Consider the following 23,964-nt stretch of genomic DNA (forward strand, 5'->3'; position numbering starts at 1 on the left):
CTCGATGGTGGTGGACATCTCTGGTGCACTTATTGTGTGTGGACCCAGGACTGAACACTTCTCAGTCCTCCTCAGTTTACTGCATTCTGGCTGCTGCTTACATTCTTCCACTGAAACTGCTCTTACCAAGGCCTCCAGTGACCTTGTTGCAAAAAACGATGGGCAAGTTTTAATGCTAACTTTATTTATCATTTCAGTAGCATGGCCTATTGGTGCTCCCTTCTTTGAAATACAGCTTTTATCTTTTTATGTCAATGAAGCCATGCTGTCCCAGTTTTTTCTTTCACATTCTCATCCTTTGTTCTCTGACTACTGTCTGAGATTCAATTTCTATGTTTAATCATTAAATATTGTTGTTCTCATTTTTATCTTAGTCCTTATTTTTTTCAGTCTCTGCTCTTTTTTTCCTTAATAATTCCAACCACTGTCAGGCCTTTGCTTTTTTCCTTTTGTTTCTTTTGGGTTCTGACCCATATGGCTAATATTTGCTGGGTACCTCCAGATGACACACTTATCTTAGATTCTATATACCTGAAATAGAACCCAGAAACTCTCCTCTCAGGTCTCCTCCTCATTTGGGTTTCCTGGTCAGAAACCTTACTGCTATCTTTAATCCTTCTGTCTACTTTATTTCCTATATCCAGTCAAACACCAACCTGCCAAATCTACCTCCCCAATATATCTGTAGTATGCTCATTTATTGCCTCATCTCTACAGCCATTATCCTAGTTCAGATCACTGTAATCTATACCCTAGATTGCCCAAGTGGATATTGGGAGGTCTAAGTAGTTCCTTGGTTTATGGCTGCAGAAGTTCTTAATTCTAGAAGGGGCACCTAAATACATACTTGGCACTTAAGGAATCATGATACTTGGGCTAAACTAATCATTGCCTTAAGGTTTGGAGAGATTGGTAAGGCTGGGTTATGCAGGGCCTCAGAGAATACTAATCTGAATTTTTCCTGAAGGAGATGGGAAACTGTGGAAGTATCCTAAGCAGAGAAATAACAAGACCAAAATTGTGATTTAGAGAAGTGTTATGGGCAGAAGTCTGGAGGATGGGTAGGAGAATGGTAACACTGAAGGTAAGGAGAAAGTTGGTTATGACTGTGGTAATCTAAGAAAAATGTGGGAAATGGAAGCACGTACTTTTAAATGGGGAATTGTTGAACAGAATTACCACACTGTATTCAACTCTTCCTACTTTATGCTGCTTTCAAGTTTTCACTATTATAACAAAGATGGCACTGGACATGCATATAACTTTACATATTTTGAATTATTTTCTTAGACCAAGTTGCCGGAAGTAGGAAAATGTTTAATAGGTATGGATATTTTTAGATAAGCTGATGTGAGTTTAGAATGTGTTCTTTGAAGTATCTTTCTACAAATATTTTTAACACATTTCTTCCCCTTTTCTTTGAAGAATACATTCTAAGGAAACTGAAATTCTTTTCTCTTTGATATATTCTTTTAAATTTGATAATCACTGATCCTTTTTAACATTATTTCTAACACAGGTTAAAACTTGATGTGGCTTTTTTCCCCCTGTGCTGTACAGTAGTTCCTTGTTTGTTATACATTTTAAATATAACAGTGTGTACATGTCAACCCCAAACTCTGATTTTATTAATGAGGGGAGGTACATGAAAAAGCAAGCAAGCAAATACAAAAACAAAAATTAAAAAGAAACAAACAAAAAAAATACTTGATGTAGGGATGTGGGATTTTTTTTTTTCTTGCTGGCTGTTTCATGCATCTCCCCTCATCAACAAAATCAGAGTGTATGGTAAATGCATTAATAATTATACCACAGACTATAGCCAGTATACAGGGGTTAAAACAAGGATTTTTAAAGTATTGACATTGAAAAGGTAACTGTTAGAGAAAATTAAAAATAAATGAACAGAATCAGTGATATCTAGAATCTAAATAACACTGGTTACTTTATTGGAAAGAAACTTATTAGGTCAAATTATGCCTAAATTTAATGCTTGGCAGTATCCCTTTAGGTTAAATCTTTTAGATAACTTGATCAGCCACTGAGTGTAAATGCAAAATGACAAACATATTAAGCCATATAAACAATTTTCAAAGGAAATGCTGTGATGAAAAAAACATGAATTATGAAAATATCTTGTAATATGAAATATTCTTTAAAGACCATTCCTGTGTATGAACTGAAGTCATCTGATAGAATGAAAGTAGAAAAGTATCTGAAGTGTGAAAAGCTTCTCTGGTGGAAATGTCAAAAGAAATCAGAGTCAACCGGTTGTAGTAGAATTTTGAGACTGTCCAAATTAAGCATAAATTAGATTTGTATGTTCACACATATCCGTGTTTATGCTCATGGTTTTTCCAGCTTCGTTTATTGACTTCTTTCTATCTTTAGTTCAAGTGTCCCCTCTTCTGTTTAAGCTTGGCCTAGTTTCCCTGAAGACTCTCTGAAGACCCTATTTATAAAACAATCTGCCTGTTTAATAGCAGTGCTGTAGAGTACAAGCATGAGTATGTTGGCTCCCAGCTGAGAACCCTCAGACTACTTGACATATCCTCACCTCTCTGAGAGGTTCCACTAGTTTACTGTGTTCAGAGTCTAGAGATGCTTAGAAAAGAGAGGGATTAGAGCCTGACTGAATAAGAGTCATCTCTCATGAGTTAAGGGCCTATGAGGTAGCCTAGAAAGAGGAATCTTTGAAGCAGAGATCTTCAGTAATGCATGGTGCCTGGGTAAAGATAATCATGACTAACATCTATTTAATACTTACCACGCATCAGGCACTGCTTGTCCGACTAAACGGTGCAACCAGGAAATTTGTCGGCTGCACCTGTAATGTCAATTACTTGATCAACATTTCTAAACTGGTTGGTAAATAGCTGCTGACGAGTCCCTTGAAGATACCCCAACCCTCTGAATTTCTCTAGCTCTCCTACTGTTTCCCTGGGGCCCTTAGACCTCTCCATAATCCATCTACTAAAGAGTTAACATCTGGTCCTGCAGGGACCCTCTAGAATCCTGTCCTGGCTTCCCAGCACCCCAGCAATGATTCTGGGGCATTCTGACTGACTGTATTCATTAATAATGCATTAAGCACTTGTGCTCTGGAGCCAGTTTCCTGGGCTCGAGTCCTAGCTCCACCACTTACAAGATGTGTGGGCTAATTAGTCTTTCTTTGACTCAGTTTTACTCATCTCTAAAATGGAGATGACAATGTATCTCTCTCAAGTGGTTGTTCTGAGACGAAACGCAGAGCATTTAGAAGAGAGCTGACACATAGTAGGTAAAATAAAAGTATTTGTTATTTTTATTATCTGTACTAATGGTTAAATATCTTGACCATCTCTACTAACCACCACTGATGGGGAAAAGATAGGTGGTCTCTGCTGCTATCATTGTGCCCAGGGCCTGTAGCACTGCTGAATATTCTGAACAACATTCCAGTCTTTTTGAGATCTGGCTATATGGGAATTGAGTATCTTTCTTCTCTTCTTTACTACCTACTTTATACTTTAAATTGATTGTCAACATTTTAAAAAATCATAGAATTTCAAATGAAAATCCAGATTTCTGGCATTCCTTGGAAATTTGGAAAACTGGCATCACTAGGGCCACATTTTGTCACGGCAACTGTTGGCTACAGCCACACATTGGTTCCTTCCTTGGATGGATGTCAGCTCTGGTGTTCACCATACAGCCCACTGCATCTCTGTTACTTGCTCAGCATTGAGTTTGCTGCCTCTGAACTAGGGTATCCTAACTATATCTCTTTCTTTGTAACATGGGAGCCTTCAACTTCAATAACAACACTTTATCTCCTATACTAGATTGTAAGATTCTTTATGAAATGGACCATGTTTTATTTATTTTTATGTCTTTGATTTTACCTTACCCATAGTCCTCATTGTTTGGACTGATGAAGTTTAAGCTAATAGTGACTTAAGATGGTTTTAACCCTTATTCAGGAAAGAGTTATTAAAACACAATATAATTGTAGAAGAATATGTAACTGAGGGAGTTGAGTGAACAAATTTTTACAAGTCATACAGATAATCTTATAAAATAGAAGTGGAATTTCATCTAGTTCAGCTGTCTGCTATGGTGATGTGGGAAGCTCCCCAGATAATTCCTATTCTTCCTTGGCAGTCATATGACCTTGAACAAATCATTTCCTGGTGAACCTGTTTCTGCCTTGGCAAAACGTAGGTGATAATAAATGTTCCCTGAAAGTTGTGAGTATTAAATAAGATATAACATATTTTTTAAAATACTTGTTATAATACTGGTTATAAAAATACTTGTAAAATGTTAATATACCTTTGGGAATTGTACTTATAGCAGTGTTTACAGATGAAAATACCAAGGATCCAGAGGACTTGCTACTTAGTGGAAAAGTCAGAATTAGGACTCAAATCACATGAATCTTGACTAGTAGATTTTTTTTTACTGAAACATCATTCACATTGTAACTAAATGTAGTTAAGAGATTAAGGAGAATAAAAATACTTATTGGAGGTGAGGTAAATCAGGGATCCACTAAATTTGTTTGAGCTATTATAGAAATGATCATTTTAGTATATAAAGGAAAATCAGAGGACTGAACTAAATGTATTCTTCATTTGAAAAAAAATGAGCATCTATTTTGGAGTCAGAGGCACATACTATGACTTAGTTCTAGGGTTTTTATTGGTGAAATTCTCAGTGTAGGAACTTGATAAATTGTCCTTGTTTTTCTCTTAATAAACTTTCCCTTTTGGTCTGGTTTATATGAAGGCAGGTGAAAATTACTAAAATAAACATTCTCTGGGTTTGAGTTTCTGAAATTTAGGAAGCAGAATGGCATTTTGGAAACCAGAGGACATGTTTGCATCAATACTCTGTACTTTCCATTCACTTTTGTGGCCCTGGGCAAGTTATTCAGGGTCTCACTTTTCTCATTTGTAGGATGGAGATTCTACCATCTTGAGGGTTATGCTGAAGAAATGTGCCTGACAGAGTGCTCAATTGTAGCACATTGTTATTTGGTTGCAGTTAGAGTTTGAAGCTGGAAGAAATCTTAAAATTTGTTTCATTTGATTCCATCAATCTGTATATGAGAGGATCCCTATGAATCAAACTAACACAAATATTAGTCTGCTCAGTTTCCTTTGAAATTTGTGTAACTGGCCTAATAAGTCATTTTCTAAAGAAGACTTCTTAAAAATAACCAGAGACATGAATATGTAAAAACATTTACCAAAATTACAACTATATAATGTATATTTCTGGCAATGCAATCTTAGAAATTGTGAATATATACAATAAGGCTAGTATGTCACTGTCAGAATCCTATCCAAAGTGCATAGGGATAATTTACACAAATATTTGAATAAAATTATAAACTACTAAAAAAAATAAATTACTATAAATATCACATGATCCAAATATAAGATTATCTGTAGTGAAAGACCACAATTTTCTAAAAAGTGAAACTTAAAATCACACAAGATGTTAAAAAAAAAAACACTATGGCCAACTTAAAAATTGCTTCAAAATTTAAAAGGCTAGATCTCATGTTAAGTGTTCTTACCATAATAAAATTAAAAAAATTTAAAGTATAATGTTGGTATTTAGTATCCATTAAGTGCTTAATAAATATTAGTTTCTTGAAAAAAAATCACACAAAGACTTTATCCTATGAAATATATCTTTTTAAAAACCATGGTAACAATAAGAACAATGTACCATAACTATATGTAGACACAAAACAGTTAAATTCATGTTTCTTCTTTTAATCTTCAGAGATTGAATTGATTTAATTGACAAATGGTACAGCTGTTCCCCAGCAACCATTCTGGACATGTATTTATAACTTGCCTCCAGGGATGGAAACTTCAGAAATAGCTCTTCAAAAAGAAAATAGCTCGAAACATTTTAGAATATAGTTTTTGACCCTGATCCTCTCACCTCAAACCACAATGAGGAGTTTGTAAAAAAACATTAAAAATACCAGTGACAGCATAATTCCCTCCAGGTTCATCCAACTTGTTGTAAATGGTAAAACTTCATTTTTTATGGCTGAATAATATTCCATTATATATATGCCATATTATCCTTAGTGAAATAAGTCAGACAGAGAAAGACAAGTACTGTATATTTTCACTTATATGTGGAATTTAAAAAAATGAACAAATATAACAAAACAGAAACAGACTTGCAGATACAGAGAACAAACTACCAAAGGGGAGAGGTGTGGGGAGGGATGGGCAAAATAGGAGTAGATGATTAAGAGATACAAACTACTAGGTAGATAATAAATAAGTTACAAAGATGTAATGTGCAGCACAAGGAATATAGTCAATATTTTATAATAACTTTGTATGGAGTATACTCTATAAAAATATTTAATATTGTACACCTGAAACTAATATAATATTGTAAGGCAATTACACTTCATTAAAAAAAATCAGAAAAGTTGACTTGGTAGAAGTAATGACACCTACACAAAACTTAAAATAGAATCTGTAGTCAGTACATTATGATGTGCATAAAGTATCAAGCCATTTGAGTAGAAAATAATTGATTCTTTTAAAAATTATTTCAGTGAAGTAAAAATAAAAGTGTATAAATGAAAAAAATCAATGTCAGCTTTTTACTTTAAAAAATTCTTATTTATTTCAGTTGTGACTCAGGACTGCAGGGATTATTCTGTCCACTGATGGGGCAGAGACACCATAGCTCTCCATCCCCAGCCCCTGCCTCACTGTCCAGCTCCCCGTGGGGAATTGCCCTTGACAGCTCTGTCAAGGGATCCTGTCAAAGATTATAACTAGAGTGTTGAAGTTAGGTTATTTTGTTTTAATATGTATTTCTTTAGGTTTTCCTAAGCTATAAAACACTTTGAGCATGACATTGTTTCACATACATAAAATACAGTCACAAAATAGAATTTTATGAAAGCATGTGCTTTTTTGAAGTAAATATTGACGCAATTAGGATGAGGGTAAGAAGAGGAGAATCTAATTCCTTAGGTATAATACTTATGTCTCTGGTCAGAAACATTAGAGATCCTAAAAAAGAGAAAGAGAAATTATAAAAGAGGGCTTTTAAAGCTAAAATGGGTTTGGTAAAATTACTTAAGAATAAATAATGCAAAATATCCCAGAGTAAAAAATATAGAAAATCCTGACTAGTTGGGCAAGATTTTAATTTATTTGGTGATATTTTTTGTACCACATATAAAAGGAGATACAGAAAATCCATCCTGTCAGCAGAATGTTAAGCCTCTTAATTTTGAATTATTCAAGTGGATGTGGAAACAAAATTTACCTTGTTTTTAAAGTCTTCTAGAATCATTTTTATATCATCATTCTTTCTTGACCTCCAAATTTCATTGTGTGCATGATCTGTTATTTGACTTTTTGTTTATTAATTATTACAGGACATCAGAGATGAAGGTAATGAGACTAAAGCCAGCAGGATGAGTAAATTAAGAAATACAAGAAAGGAAGTCACTAAACTACATAGTTTGTCAACTGAAATAGGAGAAGTGGATATAGCCAACTCAAAAGGTATCTTGCTACTATGATCCCTCAAGAATATGTAGTCAAAGATAATCTCTATTTGGTCTCTTCTTCATAAAACATTTTTCTTCTCTTCTATGGGAGAAGCAAAGAAAGAAAGAAAATTTATTCCTACATAGGCAACATAAAAGATGGAAAATATAGGCTTGCAGTATAAATATATAAAAATAATAAAAATATTTAGAATTTTAAGGGAGTAGAACTAAGAAAATAATAGTGTGAACAAAAGAGAGTACAGAACAGAAGGAACATATGAGTAAGAAAAGAAGCATATTTCTGCTCTGAGAATGAGTACAAAGATCATTACTGAGAGAGGCCACAATGAAGATGTGGATCAAGTTTTCATAACACAAGTTGGAATTCCAACTAGACTCCAGTGGATTTGAAACAGTGCTGAAACTAGGAGTTGATGTGGACAACAGTCTCAATTCTAGGAAGAGTGGTGTTCCAAGGCAGGGGCAGTACAAATGGCCAGTGCATGGCAACAATAAAATGCAGTTAGACTTTTGTAAACTTTATTATTGTTTTAAAATTCTCTACAGAAAATGCAACCCCATATATCTTGAAACCAGGGTGAACTACTCCCACTGCCCCTTATTTGGTATGTCATTGCCTAGGAATAAATTATTTTATCAAGTATTCCTCTTTACATCATATTGAAAGACAGTTGAAAACAGTGCCAACATTTTTAAACATTTTTCTTTCTTCATTTAAATTGATGTATAGTTGATTTATAATATTGTGTTAGTTTCAGGTGTACAGCAAAGTGATTCAGCTATATACATTTTTTCAGATTATTTTCCATTATAGGTTATTACGAAATATTGAATATTGTTCCCTGTGTTATACAGTAAATCCCTGTTGTTTATGTATTTTATATATAGTGATGTGTATCTGTCAATCTCATACTCCTAATTTTTTCCCTCCCCACTCTCCCCTTCCCCTTTGGTAACCATAAGTTTGTTTCTATGAAAACCGTTAAATCTACTACAGAACCAGTAAGTCCGTTTCTGTTTTGTATATAAATTTGTCTTACTTTTTTAGATTCCACATATAAGTGATTATCATATATTTCTCTTTCTGACTTACTTCACCCAGTAGGATAATCTCTAGGTCCATCCATGTTGCTGCAAATAGCGATATTTCATTTTTGGGGCTGAGTAATATTCCATTTTATATATATATATATATACACATACATCACACATACCACACCTTCTTAAACCAATCATCAGTTTATGGACAAGTGGGTTGTTCCCATGTCTTGGCTATTGTAAATAGTGCTGCTATGAACATTGGGGTACATATATCTTTTTGAATTAGAGTTTTCATCTCTTCTGGATATATGCCCAGGAGTGGGATTGCTGGAACATATGGTAGCTCTATTTTTAGTTTTTTAAGGAACCTACGTACTGCTTTCCATAGTGGCTACACCCATTTACATTTCCACCAAAGGTTTAGGAGGGTTCCCTTTTTTAATCTAGCATTTATTTGTAGACTTTATGGTGATAGCCATTCTGACTGGTGTGAGGTGATACCTTATTGTGGTTTTGATTTGCATTACTCTAATAATTAGTGATATTGAGCATCCTTTCATGTGCCTGTTGGCCATCTGTATGTCTTCTTTGGAGAAATGTCTATTTCATTTTGATAAAATGGCCATACTACCCAAAGCAATCTGCAGATTTAATGTGATCTCTATCAAATTATCTATGACGTTTTTTCACAAAACTAGAACAAATAACTCTAATATCTATATGGAACCATGAAAGACCCAGAATTGCCAAAGCAATACTGAGGAAAAAGAACAAAGTTGGATGTATAACCATCCCAGATTTCAGACAATACTACAAAGCTACAGTTATCAAAACAGCATAGTATTGGCACAAAAGCATCATACAGATCAATGGAACAGAATAGAGAGCCCAGAAATAAATCCACATACCTAAGGTCAATTAATATTTGACAAAGAAGGCAAGAATATACAGTAGAGAAGAAAGTCTCTTCAGCAAGTGGTGTTGGGAAAGTTGGACAGCTGCATGTAAATCAATGAACTTAAAACATTCTCTCACACCATATACAAAAATAAACTCAAAATGGTTTAAAGACCTAAATATAAGACATGACACCATGAAACTCCTAGGAGACATGAATTGTAGCCATATTTTCTTACATCAGTCAATATTTTCTTTAGGCCAAGGCAAAAGAAATAAAAGCAAAAATAAATAAATGGTACGTAATCAAATTTAAAAGCTTTTGCACAGCAAAGGAAACCATCAACAAAACGAAAAGACAACATATGGAATAGGAGAAAATATTTGCAAACAATGAGACCAACAAGAGGTTAATATAAAAAATACACAAACAGTTCATAAAACTCCATATCAAGAAAACAAACAACCTAATCAAAAATGGGCAGAAGACCTTAACATTTTTCTTTATTTCTACAGAAAGGATTAGAAACCAAATGGTGTGTCACAAATTGGGGGATACCAATAAACCAGTCATGGGACCTGGCTCTGCTGAATCTCATTTGTCAGAAGATGACAAGGATTCCAAAGATCAGAAAATAGTGATAAAGCCATTGCCCATCAAAACATCAGTTAACGCTCCTGGTGGTGAATTTCACCCAAACTCCAACTATACTGGTAAGGACTCTGGGACAAACTGGCAAATCAAAAATGGGCAGAAGACCTTAACATTTTTCTTTATTTCTGCAGAAAGGATTAGAAACCAAATGGTGTGTCACAAATTGGGGGATACCAATAAACCAGTCATGGGACCTGGCTCTGCTGAATCTCATTTGTCAGAAGATGACAAGGATTCCAAAGATCAGAAAATAGTGATAAAGCCATTGCCCATCAAAACATCAGTTAACGCTCCTGATGATGAATTTCACCCAAACTCCAACTATACTGGTAAGGACTCTGGGACAAACTGGCATATGGGTCTAGTTGCTAATCCCAAATTTGTATTTGAATTAGTGATATTGTGTTGTTGGTTGAAAATGCTAGCCTGAAAGTCAGAACACTTAAAATAATTTATACACCTATCATTTATAAAATGCTTTACAGTTTTCTTTCCCCACTAGGCTGCTCATATGGAAAATGGAGGGGTTGCCATGCATGGTCTCTCAAGTCTTTTCTAAAAGTAAAATTGTTATTATTATTTTTTTTTTTTTAGATTCTATTCCCATATAGGTCATTACAGAGTGTTGACTATTCACTGTGTTATACTGAAGATTCATATTAGTTACCTATTTTATATATATAGTGTGTATATGTTAATCCTAATTTATCTCTCTCCCTTTTCCCCTTTGGTAAATGTAAGTTTGCTTTCTTCATCTATAACTCAATTTCTGTTTTGTTAATTGGTTCACTTGTACCTTTTTTTTAAAGATTCCACATATAGGATGATATTTGTCTTTCTCTGCCCTTTGTACTTCCCTCAGTATGACAATCTCTAGGTCCATCCATGTTGCTGTAAATGGCATTATTTTGTTCTTTTTAATGGCTGAGTAACATTCCACTGCACATATGTACCACATCTTCTTTAACCATTCATCTGTTGATGGACATTTAGGTTGCTTCCTTGTCCTGGCTATTGTAAATAGTGCTGTAATGAACGTTGGGGTGCATGTATCCTTTTGAATTATGGTCTTCTCTGGATATATGCTCAAGGGTGGGATTTCTGGATCATATGGTAGCTCTATTTTTATTTTATTTTTTATATCTTTATTGGAGTATAGTTGCTTTACAATGTTGTGTTAGTTCCTGTTGTACAACAAAGTGAATCAGCTACAAGTATACATATATCCCCATATCCCCTCTATCTTGAGCCTCCATCCCACCCTCCCTAGCCCACCCCTCTAGGTCATCACAAAGCATCGAGCTGATCTCTCTAGGCTATGCAGCAGTTTTACACTAGCCATCGATTTTACATTTGGTAGTGTATATATGTCAGTGCTACTCTTTCACTTCATCCCAGCTTCCCCCTTCCCACCCCCCATGTTCTCAAGTCCATTCTTTACACCTGTGTCTTTATTTCTGCCCTGCCACTAGGTACACCAGTACCAGTTTTTTTTTTATATTCCATATATGTGCATTAGCATATGGTATTTGTCTTTCTCTTTCAGACTTACTTCACTCTGTATGACAGACTAGGTCCATCTACCTCATTAGAAATAACTCAATTTCTTTCATTTTTATGGCTGAGTAGTATTCCATTGTATATATGTGCCACATTTTCTTTATCCATTCATCCGTTGATGGACATTTAGGTTGTTTCCATGTCCTAGCAATTGTAAATAGTGCTGCAATGAATATTCTGGCACATATCTCTTTTTGAATTATGTTTTTCTCAGGGTATATGCCCAGTAGTGGGATTGCTGGGTCATATGGTGGTTTTACTTTTAGTATTTAAAGGAATCTCCATACTGTTCTCAATAGTGGCTGTATCAATTTACATTCCCACCAACAGTGCAGGAGGGTTCCCTTTTCTCCACACCCTCTCCAGCATTTATTGTTGTAGACTTTTTTGATGATAGTCATTTTAACTGGTGTGAAGTGATACCTCATTGTAGTTTTGAGTTGTATTTCTCTAATAATTAGTGATGTTCAGCATCTTTTCATTTGCCTCTTGGCCATCTGTATTTCTTCTTTGGAGAAATGTCTATTTAGATTGTCCACTCATTTTTAATTGGAATATTTGGTTTTTTGATATTGAGCTGCATGAGCTGTTTGTATATTTTGGAGATTAGTCCCTTGCTGGTTGCTTCATTTGCAAATACTTTCTCCCAATCTGTGCTTTGTCTTTTCATTTTGCTTATGGTTTCCTTTGTTATGCAAAAGATTTTAAGTTTAATTAGGTCCTATTTGTTTATTTCTGTTTTTATTTTCTTCACTCTCAGAGGTGGATCAAAAAAGATCTTGCTGCAATTTATGTCAGAGAGTGTTCTGCCTATGTTTTCCTCTAAGAGTTTTTCAAAATAGTTTTGGAAGTCTTAGCCATGGCAATCAGAGAAGAAAAAGAAGTAAAAGGAATCCAAACTGGAAATGAAGAAGTAAAATTGTCACTGTTTGCAGTTGACATGATACTATATATATAAAATCTTAAAGATGCTACCAGAAAACCACTAACGCTCATCAATTAATTCAGTAAAGTTGCAGGATACAAAATTAATATGCCCAAATCTCTTTCATTCCTATACACTAACAATGAAAGATCAGGAGAAATTAAAGAAACAATCCCACTTACATCAAAAATAATAAAATACTTAGGAGTAAGCCTACCTAAGGAGGCAAAAGATCTGTAGTCAGAAAACTATAAGATACTGATGAAAGAAATTGAAGATGACACAAACAGATGAAGAGATATACCATGTTCTTGTATTGGAGGAATGAATATTGGCAAAATGATTATAGTACCCAAGGTAATCTATATATACAAAGTAATCCCTATCAAATTACCAGTAACATTTCTCACAGAATTAGACAAAATATTTTACAATTGTACAGAGACACAAAAGACCCTGAATAGCCAAGGCTATTATGAGAAAGAAAAATGGAGCTGGAAGAATCAGGCTCCCTGACTTCAGACTACACTACAAAGTTACAGTAATCAAACAGTATGATACTGGCACAAAAACAGAAATATAGATCAATGGAAGAGGATAGAAACCCCAGAGATAAAGCCACACACCTATGGTCACCTAATCTATGACAAAGGAGGCAAGAATATACAATGGAGAAAAGACAGTCTCTTCAATAAGTGTTGCTGGGAAAACTGGATAGCTACATGGAAAAGACTGAAATTAGCACATTCTCCAACACCATACACAAAAATAAATTCAAAATGAATTAAAGACCTAAATGTAAGACCAGATACTAAAAATTCTGTTATTCTAAATTTATGGGTTATCAATAGTGATATAGCTATTTTGACCTATGAGTGTATTGGTCAAAAATCTGTGGGATCCAAGTGATAGAAAATAATTTTAAACTTATTTATTCCACATAGGAATCCATGATGAAAAGATTGAACAAACAAAGTTTGGAAAGGTAGAAATATAGCAGGGTGTAAGGTTAGAGATACAGTGTCTACCAGGCTACTCTCACTTCTGAAACCAATTTCAAGATTGGGAGTTCCCTAAGACTAACCTTAGTTTTGATAATTAGCTATAAGAACTCACAGAACTCACCGAAGGCTATTATCCTCAAGGTTATGGTTTATTACAATGAAAAAAATACAGATTAAATTCAATTAAGGAAAGGATTCATGATGAAGAGTCCAAGGAAGTTCTAAGCATGGAACTCCCACTTGTCCTCTGCCACTGAAGTCATGAACAACACTATTTTCTTGGCAATGGTGTGTGACAATGTAAATGGAGTATTGCCAACTAGGGAAGCTCACCTTAGTCTTGGTGTGCAGGTCTTTATTGGAGCTCCACAGTCAACTGGTCACACGGCTGACCTCAGTCTCCAGCTCCACTGCGGTCAAGCTGATGCCACATGACTCAATAATAAATGACATTGCTGGACTTTCTAGTGTGGCCAGAGACACAAGGAAAACAAAGACACTCTTGTCAGGCAGGACATTCTAAGGGCTTAGAGATTACCAGTCAAGGCCAAGGGTAAAGGCCAGAGCTCTCTTTGGGCAAGGTTAAATTCTTTACCACACACAGGGCCTAAGAAGGACATAGAGCCTGGGAGTGAACACTGTAAGGATTCCATATATATTAATTTTCTGTTGCCACCATAACAAATTTAGCATTTTAAAAGAACGCAATTCATTATCTCACAGTTCTGTACATCGGAAGTCTAGGTTTGCACAGCTGATTTCTGTACTTCAAGTATGTCAAGGCCAAAATCAAGGTTGGCCATCTTAGTTCTTAGCCAGAGATTCTAGGAAACAATACACTTCCAAGATCATTCACATTGTTGGGAGAATCCAGTTCCTTGCAGTCATAGGACTGAGGTTCCTGTTTCCTTGCTGGCTGCCAGCTGGAGTGGCCCTTAGCTCCTGGAAGCCTTTGGTTCTACATCTCTGAGCCAGTGGTGCCTCAGATATTTCTCATGTTTGGAATTTCTCTGAATTCCTCGTCTTCCACACCTCTTTTATGCCTACAGCTGGAGAAAGTTCTCTGCTTTTAAGGGCTCACCTGAATAATACAAGACAATGTCCCTGTTTTAAGGTCCATAACCTTAATTACATCTGCAAAGTCCTGTTTGCCCTGCAGTTTAACATATTCTACATGTTCCAGGGTTTAGGGTGTCAACATCCTCGGGGGCAATTCATACCATCTCTCATGCCTGCATTTCTCCGTGGCTTCATGAATGTCTCTTTCTGTGTTTGGCTTCATGAATTTCTCCATGAAGTGAAGAACATGAGCACTGACAGCCTCCAAGCATCAGGGACTATCAATACAAATGCCACAGGGGCCAGGCAGATAATGCCAATGAGTGAGGCATGCTGGTGAGAAAGTAGTGAGTGCTACTCACTCAGAGACCACATGGCTTGCAAAGTTGTGAATATTTACTATCTGGCCATTTACAGAAAACATTTGCCAACCCATGAATTAGAGGATGCATACATACCCCATTTGAAGGCCACCTCAGAGTTCCAGCCAATGTTTGCTGCAGAGAAATGTTCACCCAGTGTTGCCCAATCTTTCTCTTTTCTCAAGAGAAGGTTGAACTCAAGATTTTTATATGGAATTTTCTGATATTTAACTGTCAGCTAATTTTAAAAAAATTCCAAACACTGGGAAGGCTAATGAGAAAATATCTGCTGATTACACTGGCTCTTTCACAGTTTGTGACCTTTGTTTTATATAGTTTCAGGCATAAAAAAAATGGAATTTACCATTGTTTAGACTCAAGTCAAAATATCTGAGAAAAGAACTGTGTCATGAGTTCTCTTCTTACCAATCAACTATGACCAGGGGTGTGGGTATAATTATTGATTGATTCAACTTGATTAATTCACAGTCTTCTTCTTTGGCCCAGGGCTAGATTTTTTACAGGCCCCAAGTACCAGGAAGTTCACAACTCCAACAAACCACCAATAAATAATTTCAAAATAAATATAAAAATAAATCTCCAAAATAAGTGTAAGGATTTTCAATGTGGTATTTTCTTCTCTGTAATAACTACTTTGAATTTATTAAAAATATATTTTTTTCAAAGAATAGCTCCCCCTACCCTCGCTTTTTATTGTTTTTGTTTTTGTCCCGGCTTTTATACCAGGTTATTCTGCCATCCTTGTTTTCGAATACTGCTGGGCTAATGTGATGTGGCCAAAGGTGGGGTCACATCTGTATTAACAGTGTGGCTCTCAGAGCAGCCAGGTTGATGAAGGAAAGGAATATGGCAGCCGTCCCTAAGCTGAATGTATTACAGAGTGTACTCTCAAATGCACTTTTCCTCTTTTTTTTTTGCTGTATGCGGGCCTCTCACTGTTGTGGCCTCTCCCGTTGCAGAGCACAGGCTCCGGATGCGCAGGCTCTTGTGGCCATGGCTCACGGGCCCAGCCACTCTGCGGCACGTGGGATCTTCCCAGACCGGGGCATGAACCCATGTCCCCTGCATCGGCAGGCGGACTCTCAACCACTGCGCCACCAGGGAAGCCCACACTTTTCCTCTTTTGAAATGAGTTTTTTGAAAGCCCAAACACCTATTTAATTTGCCTTTTATAAGTGACCATGGCGTGTTCTCTATAACTGAAACATGTCCTCATTGTCACGGAACATGGACATTTCTCCAAGGCTTTCTAGCTGCTATAGATCTTTGAGGTTTGCTTGGTTTTTCATGTTTTCTTATTTTTCCCCTTAAAAATTCACAGCCATGAAACTTCCTCTATAAAAGCGCATTGATTTAATTTATTAACTCTCTGAGGAGATGGGAAAGGAGAGCACCTCTCAGGAGCCACAGTATAAGTAAAACAAATGAGCCCCTGAACTGGCAAATATCTGTCTTCTCTTCTATCATACACATGTATGCTCTATCATACACATCTAGGAAGGGCTGACCAAAAGTTTTAATTGTAACTAAGAAGTGCAATTTATTTGAAGAAAAGAAAGTCAGACAATTCAGATTAGTTGATGTCATGAAAATGAAATTTGATTGAATAGGGCTCTCATATTTGGTGAAAGAATTAAACTTTTAAATGAAAATTTGATACTTAGGATACATATCAAAATATGTGATGCCAATTTTTACTTTTTAATTAGACAAGGTCAAATCACATGATGTATTAATTACTTAACTAAATAATTAAATCACATTAATTATTAAATTATTAAAGGAATAGCCAGTGAGTGCCTATGATATGCCTGTACTGCTTGGAGGTACTGGGGATACAATAGCAAGTAAGTAAATACATAATAAGTAAGCTCTCCTGGAGCTAACATGCAAGTGGTGAAGACAGTAAACATGTATTACACAACAACATGGCAGGTGGTGATTAGGACCCTGAAGAAAATGGAAACTGGTCAGTATATTATTATGGGCTGAATTGTGTCTCCCCAGAATTCATATGTTGAAGTTCTAACCCCTACTACCTCACAATGTGACTGTATTTGAAGACAGAGTTTTAGAAGAGGTAATTAATGTTGAATGAGTTCTGTAGAATGGGCCCTAATCCAATATGACTGGTGTCCCTATAAGAAGAGATTAGGAAACACACACACAGAGGGAAGACCATGTGAAGAAGATGGCCATCTACAAGCCAAGGAGAGATGTCTTCAGAAGGAAACAACCAATCTTGCTGACACCTTGGTCTTGGACTTCTACTCTCCAGAACTGTAAGGAAATAAATTTCTGTTTAAGCCTCCTGGTCTATGGTATTTGTTATGGCAGCCCTAGCAAACTAATATATGCACTCACTGTCCAGCCATAGTGCAACTTGGTGATGTTAGAGAGAATCAGTGGTTGGACCTGTCCACATTGTGATCAAATCTCACAGAATTAATACTTCAGATGGCTATGTTATTTTTCCCCAGCACTTTCACCATGATAAATTATCCCACCTTTGCATTTGGTGGCATGTTTATTGTCTATAGCTTCCTCACTCAATAACATAAAGCTCTCTAAGGGTGCCCAACCTTTTTCTGGCTGCCCCTATAATATATGTGCAGTATAAATAGTATGTGGTAACAAAAAAAAATCTATATTGAGTGGATAAACCTTTTTCTTATTTTAAAATAACACTCATTTATTGTAGTAACTGTAGATGATACAGATAAGGCAAAGAACTAATGACTACCTGTGATTGTATTATTGGTGAACCAGTAAAATGACTATTCTTTTAATAGGAGATGTCTTCTGATTTTTTTATGTTATTAATATATTTATGGTTTACATTTAATTGCTTATTAGGTTTAGAATACTGATTATCTGAAATTTTCCATATTTTAAAATGCCTATAAATTTTATTTTCTTTAAGGAGAATTATTCATCTTGGGCAGAACACCCAATACTTCAGAATAAGTTTGGGAACACAGCAACTGATAATTTGACATAAAACACTGTAACTGCTACAGCTTAATTGTTTCTGTTAAACGGAAGGTAGTTATAAAGCCTATGGAGCATGAGAGCAGCCAAATTTATCAGTGACGGGACAGCATCCCTAATATATTTGCATAGGTAGAACCAGTCATTGCATAGGTAGAACCAATCAAATGACTACATGTGCTTCATGTACTTAAAATCTACTTAATCTGTGTTTTTAAACTGTCAATCTTTATGTTTTAAAAGCCTAATTATATCTCAAAAAATGATACTCAAGCATCACTTTAAAATTACAGCTGTTCAACATCAGTGATGTGACAGATTGATGGGTATTCAGATTCAGACATGATCATGGTACCATTTACCAGGGTTAGAGTAATTGTGCTCACTTGATGCATTTAAGAAACATTGATATGGTGCTTACTGTCTGCCAAGAACTGTTAAATAACTTGTTTAATCATCATAACAAGCCTATGAAATAGGTAATATTGTGTCAGTGAGAAAGCTGAGACACATAAGAAAGCTGAGATAAGGAAAGTTGCCATGGCAAAGGCAGGATTTGTAGGGAGGCAGATGAGCTTCTGTGATTTTGCTGAATGACTACAATCTGCTGCGTCTCCTAAAAGTCAGACAGTAGCCAACATCTATGATGTGTACTGTGTGCCTGATCCTTCTATACACTTTAGATTCATTCAGTCACTTTATGGTATTGAGCCACCCAACCAGAATCAAAAGGTCTGGGTTCCAGTTTCGATTTTGGTGATGGACTGAGAGCGTGATTCAGGGAAACTGGTTGTACTTCTCTGGGACTTAAGCTACTGAGTTGGTTGAATTAGATGTTATCTCCAGTCTCTTCTAACTCTAGAGTTTTAGAATTTGTAGACTATCTTAAAAGTCTTGAAAAAAACTTCTTTTTAAGTTTTCTAGTTTTTAAAAATGGAGTACTCAGTCTAGATTTTTCATCTCCTACACTCTCATTCTTGGAAAACACTTTTATATGCTCACTTATACAAGTTTTAAATTTGACAGAGATGTAGATGTCTTAGATTCAGATGCCATTATAAAGATATAAAGCTCTTTTGGCAAAGAAAATGAAACAAAAAAGCAAACCCACAGAAAATAAAACAAACAAATAATTTTACCTTTAATCATACAGGAACTTTTTATTTGGGTAAAACCAGTTAGTTCAAGAAACTTAAAGTCTCTTTGATGATACTCATCTATATACAGCCTTATATGGTGCCAAAACAGTGATGTAAATATATTCTAATTTCCATAAGCAAAGACATTTTCAGTAAGTGCTTACATATAATATTACTATTTACTTAAGCAAATAGAATTAACCTTCACCTTGTCCCAGGTGATAATCTCTTAGACTGTTTAGAGACAATGTTCTCAGGAATAAGCCAAAGACATGGAAACATATGATGCTTTTGTTAATGATCATAATGACTAATTCACTATTCTCTAGCCTCATTTTACTTCGCAGTTCATCATGATCTAATGATTTAGACCATTTTTTATTTTACAGATAACACTGGGAACAGCACTCAAATTCCTACTGCACCTCAACTCTCCTCTAGAATGAAACACATTAAACAAGAGATGGCCAAAAATCACCTTCAGTTTGTGCGATTTGAAGCAACAGACCTCCATGGTGTATCCCGGTCTAAGAGTATCCCTGCACAATTTTTCCAAGTGAGTTTTGCAAGTAGAGTTATGACTGAATATAATTTCATTCAATTCATTTGCAAGCAAATGGTCCTTATTGCTCTTTCTTATTTTATTGTAACCTATACAGCAATTCTAGTTGAAAACCAATCATTCATTTTGTTTCTTCCCTTGCCACTCCCCAGACACATTATTGTTCCCCTAAGAGCTGAATGTATACTTTCAGCTCCCAAACAGCAATTCATTTACCCAATATAAATATAAAACTAATTAAGACTGGTAAATTTCATCCTTCAGCCTTGAATAATTTCACTACTTTTTTCTCTTATCGCAATTATGAAGATTATAATTTGTTTGATATAAGAAAATTACAACAGAAGACCTAGGAGTAAAAACAAAGAGAAAAATAAGATTAAATAGAATTTTCTAGATAAAAAGTATATCCCTTTTAGCTTCTAATTCTGATAAGAATATATTCTATTTTTGTTGGATGACAATAAATATTATTAAGTTCTCAAAAATAGTGATATCAAGAAATATGATATTTTTAGATATGTTTTGAGATTTTCTGAGTATTTTTCAGTTTATGTCATGTATTTACTTTAATAACTGACTTACTGTGTTACTGAAACATCATTTCTTAGGAAGGGACATCAGTATTATATACAAAAGTATGAAAATTAAGCATCCTCTAAGATTATTGTTTAAATATATCTTACTTATTACTTCAATATCAAATTGTAATTTTTCTCATTTGCTTTATATTGGGAAAAATTGGGCATCTTCAAAACATTTTTTAAAGAATTCCAAAAGATTCAAATCTGTTTCTTCAAAAATTCTTTAGATCTGCCTGCACACACACACAGACACACACACACACACACACACACACGAAGTTTATGTATATAGGTCCTTGAGTAGGTTGAAAATTAAGCAGGCGCTGAATAAACAGTGCTTGACTTACTCAACTTTACTACTGGCAAAAGCAGATTTGGATCATCCAGGTCAAATGGCACTTGGAAATGTGCAGAGATGGTGGAAAGTGAAGGAGGAAGTGGCTCACCGACACCTGCAGAAGAGTCGCTTCTGCGAGCATCAGCCCTTCCTCATTAGCCACCCTGTTTGAGATTTGGAAGTAATATAACAACCAATTTGGCTTGCAGAATGTGAGTAGGTTTTGTTAACCTCACGGTGTTCACTGACATCATAGGAACCAAACTTTACAGTCAGCTTTTTCTCCACCCATTAATGGAAACGTCAACACATGAAACCTTATTGATATTCCTACTACACAATTTCTACATTTTTATGTGCCTGTTCAACTTTATAACTTCATTATTTCCCTGTTGTAGGGCACATAGAAAAGTTAAATAAAAGTTAAATCCATTGAACCCAAGAGGTATTTGACTAGAAAGTGCCTTAGCAATCATCTACTCTAACACTTCTGTTTCACAGATATGGAGGCTGAGGCACATAACATAGTTCTGTGACCTGCTTAACTTCACACAAGGAATTAATGACAGAGTTAGGACTGCTGACTTGAAGGCTGCAACATTTTGGAAACTATAACATAGGTCCGCATTCACGGGCAAGGTTTCTGGAACTCTGCGCCTGTGAGGTAGTTTGTTCGTTAGTGTGTTGTAAAGGTGAGTGAAGAGAGGAGTGCAGCTGTCAGCAGTCCTGGCTCTTCTGTCCTGTGTGTCCCGGGTGTGACAACAGTCAGCTCTCTGAGAAAGACTGAGGATTCTTCACTGTAGACTTTGGAGAGTCAATTACCTGTGGGGATTACAATAGAATAAGCCTTATCTGAAGTATTAGCCACTACGCCACATGATAAAAAGTGCTTTAAAAAATATTTTTGGTTATGAGCAGTTCAAATAATTCTGTTAGGTTTTACCTTTGTCATTTGCTATAGACATTTTCTTTATCATTATAGCTTTTCTTTATGAGTGCTGTTTTCATGAACATGAGCATATAAAGTCTCCAAGGCTAAAGTTATTAAGACTTGTTTATAAATTACCTTTGGGGGTTCTATTTTAAACTATTTAAAATTTATCTGATACTAAGCTAGCTTTAACCAACAGATGTTAAACATTTTTTTCTCGTTCTCCCACCCCCAACGTTTTTCTTTGTTTTCAAGTTTCAAAACTTGATTGCTCTATCCTTTAACTTCTTTAGGAAAAAGTGATCCATGGCGTTTACATGCCCCGAGGTTATCTTGAATTGATACCAAATCCTAAGGACAATGAAGTGGATCACATAAGAGCAACATGTTTTAATAGTGACATAGTCCTGATGCCAGAGCTATCGACCTTCAGAGTTTTGCCATGGGCCGAGAGGACAGCAAGGGTGATCTGTGACACATTCACTGTGACTGGCGAGCCTCTGCTGACTTCCCCAAGGCACATCGCAAAGAGGCAGCTGAGCCGGCTGCAGGACTCTGGCTTCTCCCTGTTCTCTGCCTTCATCTATGATTTTTGCACTTTTGGTGTACCCGAAATTATCAATTCAAAGACCATATCTCTTCCTGCTTCAGCATTGCTAAATGACCACGACCAGCCTTTCATCCAGGAACTCGTGGATGGGTTGTATCACACTGGGGCCAATGTTGAGAGCTTTTCCTCCTCTACCAGGCCTGGCCAGATGGAAATCTGCTTTCTGCCCGAATTTGGCATCAGTTCAGCTGATAATGCATTTACCTTTAGAACAGCTGTCAAAGAAGTGGCAAGGAAATATAATTACATCACCAGCTTTTTCATTGAGACTGGATTCTGCAATTCAGGAATTTTGTCTCATAGTCTCTGGGATGTCGATGGAAAGAAAAACATGTTCTGTAGCAGTTCTGGAATGGAGCAGCTCACGATCACTGGGAAAAAATGGTTGGCAGGTCTCTTGAAGCACTCTGCTGCTCTCAGCTGCTTGATGGCTCCTGCTGCTAGCTGCCGGAAGCGCTATTTCAAGGACAGTAAAGACCTGAAGGAGAGTGTGCCGACAACGTGGGCATACAACGATAACAGCTGTGCTTTTAATATCAAGTGCCATGGTGAGAAAGGCACCAGAATAGAAAATAAGCTGGGCTCAGCCACGGCAAACCCTTACCTGGTGCTGGCTGCCACTGTGGCTGCAGGCTTGGATGGACTTCAAAGAAACGATGGTGTTTTGGCTGCTCCAGAGGATGGCACAGACCTTCATCAGCCCAAATTTTCTGAGATCCCTTTGAAACTAGAAGATGCCCTCCTGGCACTGGAGGAAGATCAATGTCTGAGACAGGCTCTAGGGGAAACTTTTATTCGATATTTTGTTGCCATGAAGAAATATGAGTTGGAAAGTGAAGAAACAGATGCTGAGAGAAATAAATTCTTAGAGTATTTTATTTAGTGTGAAACCCTTGACTGTTCCTTTAGCGATGTGAGTTTTACTTAAGTAATTGATCTGCCAGAAAGAAAAGATTGGATTTTTGCAACAACAACAAGACTACAAATGCTTTCTCTCTTTTTGGTCCCCATGGAGTATTTGACAGATGAAGTGGGGTTGCTGAGAGGATTCTGATTCAGAAACAAACAATAAAGTTGTGGTGCAGCTGTGATGTGAAAACCCAGCAAACCTTGTCACTCGGTGGTCATTGCCTCTGCATATGTTGACCTAGATACGAATATTCAGTTTTGTGGGAGCAACCAATATATTCACACAATTAAAAAGACTTAAGAATTAGAATGCAAAATTTAAATAACTATAAAAAATGAAATAATTTCCAATATACACATAGGTTGTGACTGCCAGGAAAACAAAGGTATTTGCTAATATAATCTCACTCATCAAGGCATTCTGAAGGTCTATTTTGCAAGCATCATTGTGATGCTTCTAAATGATTTAATTAAGTTTTACAAAAATATGTCATGATGACAAGTTAGCAGAAGTTTTCACATATGTCCCTTCTCTTTCTACCCTTTGTCACCAGTTCCTAAAAGGCCAAGGAATTTCAAGGCTGTAATGTCCACTAGAAACAAATCCACAAGAAATAGATTTTGAGCTGGGAACAATGAGGTCAAATATTTAAAAGTAGTGAAAATGTTTCTTTAAACAATATCTCATATAGAAGCCATATTCATAAAATGAGGATGGAATGGGGATGGGCTGTGGTGGGTGGGCTCTGCCTGGTTTGTACCACTCTTTGGAGATTTCAAAGATACCTCTGGTGCTTTGTGGAGCATGAAAACAACTGCCTT

At 36.0% G+C, this 23,964-nt stretch overlaps 1 protein-coding gene across 1 annotated transcript; it reads left to right on the forward strand.

Annotated features, from left to right (window-relative positions):
- The first annotated feature begins 6,937 nt into the window (after window positions 1–6,937).
- On the forward strand, window positions 6,938–23,116 carry LGSN (lengsin, lens protein with glutamine synthetase domain). Its single transcript, XM_060167693.1, has 5 exons — window positions 6,938–6,979; window positions 7,418–7,547; window positions 10,010–10,207; window positions 19,599–19,765; window positions 21,917–23,116. Exons 1-5 carry the CDS (start codon window positions 6,938–6,940, stop codon window positions 23,114–23,116), a joined length of 1,737 nt encoding a protein of 578 aa, XP_060023676.1.
- Window positions 23,117–23,964: the final 848 nt, after the last annotated feature.

This window comes from Lagenorhynchus albirostris, chromosome 12 (assembly GCF_949774975.1).
Source record: "Lagenorhynchus albirostris chromosome 12, mLagAlb1.1, whole genome shotgun sequence".
Lineage (NCBI taxonomy): Eukaryota > Metazoa > Chordata > Mammalia > Artiodactyla > Delphinidae > Lagenorhynchus > Lagenorhynchus albirostris.